Source organism: Capra hircus, unplaced genomic scaffold (assembly GCF_001704415.2).
Source record: "Capra hircus breed San Clemente unplaced genomic scaffold, ASM170441v1, whole genome shotgun sequence".
Classification (NCBI taxonomy): domain Eukaryota; kingdom Metazoa; phylum Chordata; class Mammalia; order Artiodactyla; family Bovidae; genus Capra; species Capra hircus.
In genome coordinates, this window is record NW_017194415.1 from 3,330 (window position 1) to 13,115 (window position 9,786).

At 42.0% G+C, this 9,786-nt stretch overlaps 1 protein-coding gene and 1 pseudogene across 1 annotated transcript; one reads left to right on the forward strand and one right to left on the reverse strand.

The window, feature by feature from the left end:
* Positions 1–977: 977 nt before the first annotated feature.
* LOC108634944 lies at positions 978–1,753 on the reverse strand (annotated as a pseudogene).
* Positions 1,754–6,103: 4,350 nt separating this feature from the next.
* On the forward strand, positions 6,104–7,286 carry LOC108634945 (keratin-associated protein 9-9-like). Its single transcript, XM_018045265.1, has one exon. The coding sequence runs from the start codon at positions 6,174–6,176 to the stop codon at positions 6,813–6,815; it is 642 nt and encodes a 213-aa protein (XP_017900754.1). The 5' UTR covers positions 6,104–6,173; the 3' UTR covers positions 6,816–7,286.
* Positions 7,287–9,786: the final 2,500 nt, after the last annotated feature.

The window sequence follows — 9,786 nt, forward strand, 5'->3', positions numbered from 1 at the left end:
TGCTTCCCATCCAGGATTGAAGGCTTTAACACTGTGAAAGTCACATCTCTTTGAAGGAATATCAGTTCAGTTCAGTTCAGTCACTCAGTCATGTTCATCATCTGATCAGTTTGCATTCCTCATGTAGGTAGACCAGTGGGAAGCTCTTTGAACTCCATCAAGCTGATTCACAAGTTTTTTTAAGAGAGATTTGTAACAAATTCTGGTGGAGCATACTAGTTGTCAGCAAAGTCTAAGGAGTTATTTTTTGTCCTCAGTAGCAAGTCAGTTAACATAAGGTGTTGTGTGGGGACAGGGGTTCTTCTACAGTTACTAATTGCTGAGGGATGGTTATCAAGAAGAGGTAGAGAGTAGGGAGAAATAGTCTGAACGTAATTTCCTTGGCATATCTTAGGGTGTGTCCATGCCCAGCAACCGTACATAAACAAAGACAACAACTACAGCTTAGTCACTGAGGTGCAAGCATCGGTTTCCTTGGATGTAAAGGTAAACACCTTTGAGCAGGAACAGAAGACTCTATCCTTGAAGAGTGTGTTCATTGTTAGCTAAAGCATACTACACAATTTACTTAATGAGCTAATAATTGATTCTGAGAGCTAACATGATACTCATAATGGATAATGCATATAGTATGTAGTATGTACTTAAATCTCTATATCAGGAATGCCATGTAAAAATCAAACATAATGTAGGAAGATTATGGCAAAGAATTTATTGAGAAACACACAGGCAAGACTATGCCTCTAGGAAGACAATTCAAAGGTACCATAAAGGAAAACGCAGGTCACAAGAGCCATGGGAATATTGATAGAGAAACGTATGATTATGTTTAATTATGATAAGCTGCAGAAACCTAATGAAACATTATGAGGACTTGTTTTCCTAAGCTACTTAGAAGTACAACATGGTCAGTCCTATTTCAGAACCAAAACCGAGACATAATTCCTTATCAAAGATGCCTGGCATATGATCCTCTTACACCAGAGAAAGACAACTGGGGAAACCCTCTGCACTCTATCAAGCTGATTTATAAGCTTTTAAAGAGGCAGATGGGTTAACAAATTCTGGTAGAGCATACCAGTTGTCAGCAAAGTCTAAGAATCATTTTTTGTCCCCAAGTAGCAACTCAGTTGCTATAAAGTGTTGCTAGGAGACAGGGGTGCTTTGGTGAGGTGATCAGCAACAGGAAGGCCGACAGCAGGTAGACACACAGCTGGGGCGGCAGCAGGTGGTCTGACAGCACACAGGGGCGGCTGCAAGGCTGGCAGCAGCTGGACCCACATTCCTGGGCTTGGCACCCAGGCAGGCAGCAGCACGTGGGGTGGTAGCAGATTCTGTGGCAGTACACAGGGGCACAGTACACCGACTGCAGCAAGGCTGGCCGCAGCTGGACCCACTGAAGGTTTGTCCGCAGCTGCTGGACCCACAGCAGGTAGGCTGACAGCAGGTGGTCACACAAGTAGGCTTGTGGCATGTGGTTCTACAGGAGGTGGTTTCACTAGTTTGATAGCAAGTTGGAGGGCAAGAGGGCTGGCAGCAGATGGACTCACAGCAGGTGGGCTGACAGCAGGGTTTGCTGCAACAGGTGGGCAGGGGGCAGCTGATCACACAGGTAGGTTTGCAGCAGGTGGTCCTGCAGCAGGTGGTTTGACAGCAAGTGGGGGGGCAGCAGGGCTTGCAGCAGCTGGGACTCACAGCAGGTGGTCCTGCAGCAAGTGGGCTGACAGTGCGGGGAGCAGCACGAGGGGGTCATTGGTGTCAGTGGTGGAGGGTGGACTCCGGCTCAGAGATGAGTTTCTCAGATTCTGAGGGCTTCTCCTGTTCTGGGCTTTTATATCCTGGACCCCAATGTTGGGACCAATAAGCAGGACTTTCCTGGTTGTTATTTATGTTATGGTTGTAGTTTTGGATAATTGTCATGGAGGAAGTTGCCTTCTTAGTGTTTTATAGAGAGGCCTCTGTAAATCAGTGTTTGATCTTTTCCTTAGTTGGGTCTAGTACTTAAGAATCCTTCCTAGAAATGAAAAGATCAGGAATCATCACCAGCAGCATTTCTGGTCATGTGGCATCATCTGGTCATGGGGTAGTTCCTGCTGGCTCTGTGAAGGGCAGAACTGTTCTCTTTTTCACAGCTTTGTTCCTTTGGCTCTACTTAGATTGAGGCGTGCCTCGAAAGGGTTGGGATGCTGATGCATTCTGTGATGAATGAAGCCTGCTTGAGTTCAAGCCTGATCTCCGACAAAGTCAGAGTTAAGACTTCCACATGTATCTATCTATATATAACTACATTTGGCAACTGGTTTGAAATGTTTCCCAGTTTTATCAGGGTCATCTGAGTGGAGGATGGTTGCCACATTGTTTTTCAAATGAAAATCAGCACCAAAACTGGAACAGAGGCCAAGCTGAATCCTATTTTCAAACAGCATCCCTTCCTTACTGCTTCACTGCTGTTTTCTAGTTAGGCTAATGACCTCTGGTGAGACATCCCAACTTGCATATACTTTCTTCTATAATTTGTGACAAGTGGGTTAGATAGGAGAATAACTAAGGTATGTTTGAATCTGCAAATTTACATATTCCAACAAATGTGGAATCTTAGCCACAAGTTCTTAAAGCTTTTAGGCCTCATTTTCTCTCTTCTAGATATATATGCTAGACTATGATTGCCATGAAATGGGAAAACATACAGTCAATAGCAGTAGAAGTGATAAAATGATAGTGTAGAAAGGATAAAATGATAATGTAGTTCCAATGGCAGAAGGAAGGAAAACAATTAAAATGTGTATGGAACCACAAAATAGCCAGTGCAATAGTGATAAAGAAGAACACAGCTGGAAGCATCATTTCCTTGATTCCAAACAGTATTACAGAGCTATACTAACAAAACAGTGTGGATTGGAAAAAACCGGCACCTAGATCAGTGGAATAGAATAAAGAGGCCAGGAATAAGTCCACACATTCTATGGCCTACTAATTTATTCCAAAGGAGCCAAGAATATATTAATACAATAAGGAAATTGCAATCTTTTAAATAAATTGTGGTGGGAAAACTGGGCAGCCCTGTGCCAAAGAATGAAGCTGGACTCCTCAGACTCAATGGACTCTTCCTGAGGGCTATCTTCCCATTTATGACCATGCGGATGGGCCTTGAGGACATTAAGCCAAATGAAATGAGTTAGAGAGAGACAAATACCATGCGATCTCACTTATACATGGAATCTTAAAAAAAGTTTTTGTAAAACTGAGCTCATAGATAGAACATATCAATGGTAGCCAGAGGTAGGAGATGGGGTGAGTGAAATAGGTAACTCAAAATGGATTAAAAACTTGAACTTAAGACCTGGGCTAACAAAACCCCTGGAAGAGAAAATAGATAGTGAGCTGCTTGACACTGGTCTCAGGGTAGACTTTTTGGGTTTGACACCAAAAGTAAAGGCAACAGATCTAAAAGTGGGACTAATTAAAGAGTTTATGCCTGGAAAAGGAAACTATCAACCAAATGAAAGGAAAACCTGTTGAATTGAGAGAAAATATTTTCATAAAGGGTTGATATTCAATGTGTAACTCAATTACTCACATCACTCATAACTCACATGAGTCTATAGCAAAATGAAACAATCTCATTTACAATGGGCAGAGGTTCTAAAGAGATACTTTTCCAAAGAAGACATGCAAATGGCCATCAGATACATGAAAAAGTGTTTAATATCACTAATCAACAAGAATGCAAGTCAAACCGCAATGAGATATCAGTTCATACTGGTTTTAGCATGGCTATCATAAAAAGGTGACATACAAAGTTTTAATGAGAATATGGAAAAGGGAACCCCATTTCCTGTTAGTTGAAATGTGAATTGGTGCAGCCACTATGAAAAACAGTATGGGGTACGGAGATTCCTCAGAAGTGAAAAATGGGAAATGGAGAGACTAGAATATGATCTAAATATTCTACTTCTTGGCATTTTTCTAAAGAAAACAAAAACACTGACTCAAAAATATTTATGCAGCCACATGTTCATGATAGCACTGTTTACACAAGCCAAGACATGGAAACAACCAAAGTGTCTGTCAATGGATGAATGGATAAAGAAAACATGGAACATCTTATATAATGGAATGTTATTCAATGATGAATAGAGGGATATCTTCCCATTTACGACAATGTGAATGGACCTTGAGGACATTAAGCTAAATGAAATAAGCTAGAGAGAGACAATTACCATGTGATCTCACTTATACACGGAATCTTAAAAAATTTTTTTGCAAAACTGAGCTCACAGATAGAACACATCAATGGTAGCCAGAGGTAGGAGCTGGGGTGGGTGAAACAGGTAAATGGGATCACAAGGTACAGGCTTCCGCTTATAAAACAAACGCATGGGGAATGTAACGTACAGCATAATGACCAGAGTTAATAATTCTGAAATCTTTGAAAGTTGCTAGAAAAGTAGATTTTAAAAGCTCTCATGCAAGAAAAAAGACTTTGTAACTATCAATTGTGACAGATGTTAACGTTAACGAGACTTCCTACAGTGATAACTCTGCAACATCTACAAATATCAAATTATTATGTGGAACACCTATAAACAATATAACGCCATGTCAATTACAGCTCAGTTTAAAACAAACAACCAAGGATAGATACATACCGGTAGAGTTCAGAAGTCTCATAGCAGGAGAGTACATGACACTGCTGTAGTGAAATATTGAAACACTTTCATTGTTTCCACCGCTGTTGGTTGTATGCTTTCCCTATGGCATGGAAGTTACACTGTTACATGTGTACCTGAAAGAGAGGACAGGAAAAACTCTAAGAAATTATGGCCGACACATTTCACATCTATTGAAATCTATAAATCTATCAATTTATCATCCTATCTACCTATTTGTCACAAATTATAAAAGAAAGCATGTGCGAGTTGTGATGTCTCACCAGAGGTGATTGATCCAGCTAAAAATAGTTATGGGACATTAATGCATTGATGTTGCCTGAAAACAGGGTAGAGCTTTTGCCTGCATTCCAGCTTTGGTGCTGAAAAGCTAGTGAAGAACAACCTGTCAACAGGTTGTTCTACCTAAATGTACCTAATGAAGCTGGGAAACATTTTAGGTCAGTCACTACTGATTTGAAAGACATGTATATACAGGTTTCAATGCCATTCTCCCAAATCATCCCACCCTCTCCCTCTCCCACAGAGTCCAAAAGACTGTTCTATACATCTGTGTCTCTTTTGCTGTCTTGCATACAGGGTTATCGTTACCATCTTTCTAAATTCCATATATATGCGTTAGTATACTGTATTGGTGTTTTTCTTTCTGGCTTAGTTCACGCTGCATAATAGGCTCCAGTTTCATCCACCTCATTAGAACTGATTCAAATCTATTCTTTTAATGGCTGCGTAATATTCCATTGTGTATATGTACCACAGCTTTCTTATCCATTCATCTGCTGATGGACATCTAAGTTGCTTCCAAGTCCTGGCACAGAGACGACCCAGAAGGATGGTATGGGGAGGGAGGTGGGAGGGGGATTCAGGATGGGGAACACGTGTATACCTGTGGCAGATTCATGCTGAAGTATGACAAAACCAATACAATATTGTAAGGTAATTAACCTCCAATTAAAGTAAATAAAATTATATTTCAAAAAAATTAAAAAAAGAGAAAGTCATGTATATAGATACACGTGATTATCTTGAATCTCAGACTTTGTCTGAGATCAGACTTGGACTTTAGCAGGCTTCATGCATCACAGAATGCATCAGCATCCAGCAAGTCTCAACCTAAGCACAGTCAAAGGAACAAAGAAAAGGTGACTGTTCCGACCCTGGCCAAGGCAGGAAGAACTATCCCATGACCTGATGATGTCACATGACCAGAGATGCTGCTGCGATGATTCCTTATTCTTTTTCACTTCTGGAAATGGTTCTTAAGTACTAGTAATAATTAAAAAGAAGATCAAACACTAATTTAAATAGGCCTCAAAACACTAAAGAAATCATTTCCTCTTGGATAATTTCCCATTGACTACAAAAACGACATACACAAGGAAAGTCTTGCTTATTGGTCCCAACACTGGGGGTCCAGTGTATAAAAAGCCTCAGAACAGAAGTAGTCATCAGAATCTGAGAAACTCACTTCTGAACAGGAGTCCACACTCCACCACTGACAAAATGACTCACTCCTGCTGCTCCCCGTGCTGCCAGCCCACCTGCTGTGAGCACAGCTGCTGTCGGCCTTGCTGCCCCCCAACTTGCTATCAGACTAGTGAACACACCTGCTGTAGGACCACCTGCTCCAAACCTACCTGTGTGACCACCTGCTGTCAGCCCGCCTGCGGTGGGTCCAGCTGCTGCCAGCCTTGCTGTCGCCCTATCAGCTGTCAGACCACGTGCTGCAGGACCACCTGCCTCAAGCCTACTTGTGTGACCACCTGCTGCCAGCCCACCTGCTGTGAGTCCAGCTGCTGTCAGCCCTCCTGCCCCCAAACTTGCTGTCAAATCACTGAAACCACCTGCTGCAAACCTACTTGTGTGACCAGCTGCTGTCAGCCCACCTGCTGTGGATCCAGCAGCTGTGGACAAACCTGCGGTGGTTCTAACTGCTGTCAGCCAGCTTCCTGTGCACCCGTGTACTGCCATAGAACCTGCTACCACCCCACATGCTGCTGCCTGCCTGGCTGCCAAGCCCAGAGCTGTGGATCCAGCTGCTGCCAGCCTTGCAGCCGCCCTGTCTGCTGTCAGACCACCTGCTGTCGGACCACCCGCTGCCGCCCTAGCTGTGTGTCCAGCTGCTGCCAGCCTTCCTGCTGCTGATCACCTTGCCAAGCATCCACTGTCCCTATACAGCACCTTCTATTAATTGACTTGCTACCTGGGGACAAAACAAAATCACTGCCTAGACTGTGCTGACAACTGACATGCTCGACCAGAATTTCAGTTACTCATCTCCTTGCTTAAGAGCTTGTGAAGTAGCTTGACGGAGTGCAGGGGGGCTTCCTCCAATTGTCTTCCTCTGGTGTAGGAGGACCATGTGCCAACTTCCTGCATGTGTGATAAGGAAGTATGTCTTGGTTTTGACTCTGAAAATAGGATTGACCGTCTAGTTCTTCTGAGTAACTTAAGAAAACCAGATCTCAGAATGTTCCTATAGGTTTGTATAGCCTATCATAAACTTTATAATCATATTTTCTCTTTTGCTACCCTCATAGTTCTTGTATCATGCTTTCTCCTTTTACAATCACTTTGGGTTTTACCTGTATGTTTCTCAATAAATGGTGTACCACAATTCTTCTGTATGTGTTTGATTTATTGCACCACATTCCTCATTTAGAGATTTATATATTATATGTCTTATCCAATATGAGCATCCTATTAGCCGCCTTCCTAATTATTATCTCATTATTAAAAAAAACCCATTTTATTGTGTGGTGTGATTTACCTAATAATAAACAGACTCATCCAGGATGAAGTCTTCTGTTCCTGCTCAAGGACACTTGCATTTACATCGCAAGGAAGGATGAATAGATGTCGGACTTCAGTGACTATGTCCTTGGCGAGCTAGAGTTGCTGTCGTTGTTCATGTGGTTTTCTATTGCTGGGCCTGGACACACCATGAGATACTCCAAGGAAATTATGTGCAGACTATTTCTCCCTGCCCTCTATCTTTTCACGATAATTACCCCTCAGCATTTAGTAACTCCTCTCTCTGACCACTGGTATATCTAGATGAGGAGTCCAAAATGACCAGGTGACAGTTTAAACATAGACTTTATTCCCTAAAACATGTGACTTTCATAGTATTAAAACCTTCATTCCAGGAGAGTGTAGATCCATGGGGAGGGAAAGAACAGATTCCCATATATGTTACCCTGAGTTAAAGTGAGAGGGTTCACTGCTACTTCACTTTCTCAAACCACGTATACTACCTGTGTGGATATACATGGTACTACCTATATGGGAACCACATAGTGGCCATTAGGTCAAAATATGTACCATATTGAGAAACAACATATCAACCTCGTGTGTTGTCATCTCTAAGTTGGTTCTTTACTGCACATCTACAAGACCATTCTAATTTTCCATGGGTCAGCCATCTCTTGATGAAACTGAAAGAGGCTTAATACTCTTGGCTTAAAACTCAACATTCAGAAAACTAAGATCATGGCATCTGGTCACATCACTTCATGGCAAATAGATGGGGAAACAATGGAAACATTGAGAGACTATTTTGGGGGGCTCCAATATCACTGTAGATGGTACTGCAGCCATGAAATTAAAAGAGGCTTGCTCCTTGAAAGAAAAGGTATAACCAACCTAGACAGCCTATTAAAAAGCAGGGAATTTGCAATTTTTAAAGGAATCTCCACACTGTTCTCCATAGTGGCTGTACTAGTTTGCATTCCCACCAACAGTGTAGGAGGGTTCCCTTTTCTCCACACCCTCTCCAGCATTCATTGCTTGCAGACTTTTGGATCGCAGACATTCTGACTGGTGTGAAGTGGTACCTCATTGTGGTTTTGATTTGCATTTCTCTGAGAATGAGTGATGTTGAGCATCTTTTCATGTGTTTGTTAGCCATCCGTATGTCTTCTTTGGAGACATGTCTATTTAGTTCTCTGGCCCATTTTTTGATTGGGTCGTTTATCTTTCTGGAATTGAGCTGCCGGAGTTGCTTGTATATTTTTGAGATTAGTTCTTTGTCAGTTGCTTCATTTGCTATTATTTTCTCCCATTCTGAAGGCCGTCTTTTCACCTTGCTTATATTTTCCTTTGTTGTGCAGAACACACCGAGGAAACCAGAATTGAAAGAGACACATATGCCCCAATGTTCATCACAGCACTGTTTATAATAGCTAGGACATGGAAACAACCTAGATGTCCATCAGCAGATGAATGGATAAGAAAGCTGTGGTACATATACACAATGGAGTATTACTCAGCCGTTAAAAAGAATACATTTGAATCAGTTCTAATGAGATGGATGAAACTGGAGCCGATTATACAGAGTGAAGTAAGCCAGAAAGAAAAACACCAATACAGTATACTAACACATATATATGGAATTTAGAAAGATGGCAATGATGACCCTATATGAAAGACAGCAAAAGAGACACAGATGTGTAGAGCGAACTTTTGGACTCTGAGGGAGAGGGAGAGGGTGGGATGATTTGGGAGAATGGCATTGAAACATGTATACTATCATGTAAAATGAATCGCCAGTCTATGTCTGATGCAGGATACAGGATGCTTGGGGCTGGTGCACGGGGATGACCCAGAGAGATGTTATGGGGAGGGAGGTGGGAGGGGGGTTCATGTTTGGGAACGCATGTACACCCGTGATGGATTCATGGCAATGTATGGCAAAACCAATACAGTATTGTAAAGTAAAATAAAGTAAAAAAAAAAAAAAAGAAAAGAAAAAAAGCAGAGAATTCCTTTGCCTACAAAGGTCCATCTAGTCAAAGCTATGGTTTTTCCAGTAGTCATGGGTGGATATGAGAGTTGGACTATAAAGAAAGCTGAGCACCAAAGAATTGATGCTTTTGAACTGTGGTGTTGAAGAAGACTCTTTGAGAGTCCCTTGGACTGCAAGGAGATCCAACCAATCCATCCTAAAGGAAATCAGTCCTGACTATTCATTGAAAGGACTGATGTTGAAGCTGAAACTCCAATACTTTGGTCACCTGATGTGGAGAACTGACTCATTTGAAAAGACCCTGAAGCTGGGAAAGATTGAGAGCAGCAGAAGGGGATGACAGAGGATGAGATAGCTGGATGGCATCAA

Excerpts from the sequence above, each read along its gene's own strand:
- LOC108634945 (XM_018045265.1), top strand. The coding sequence starts at position 6,174 with ATGACTCACTCCTGCTGCTCCCCGTGCTGCCAGCCCACCTGCTGTGAG.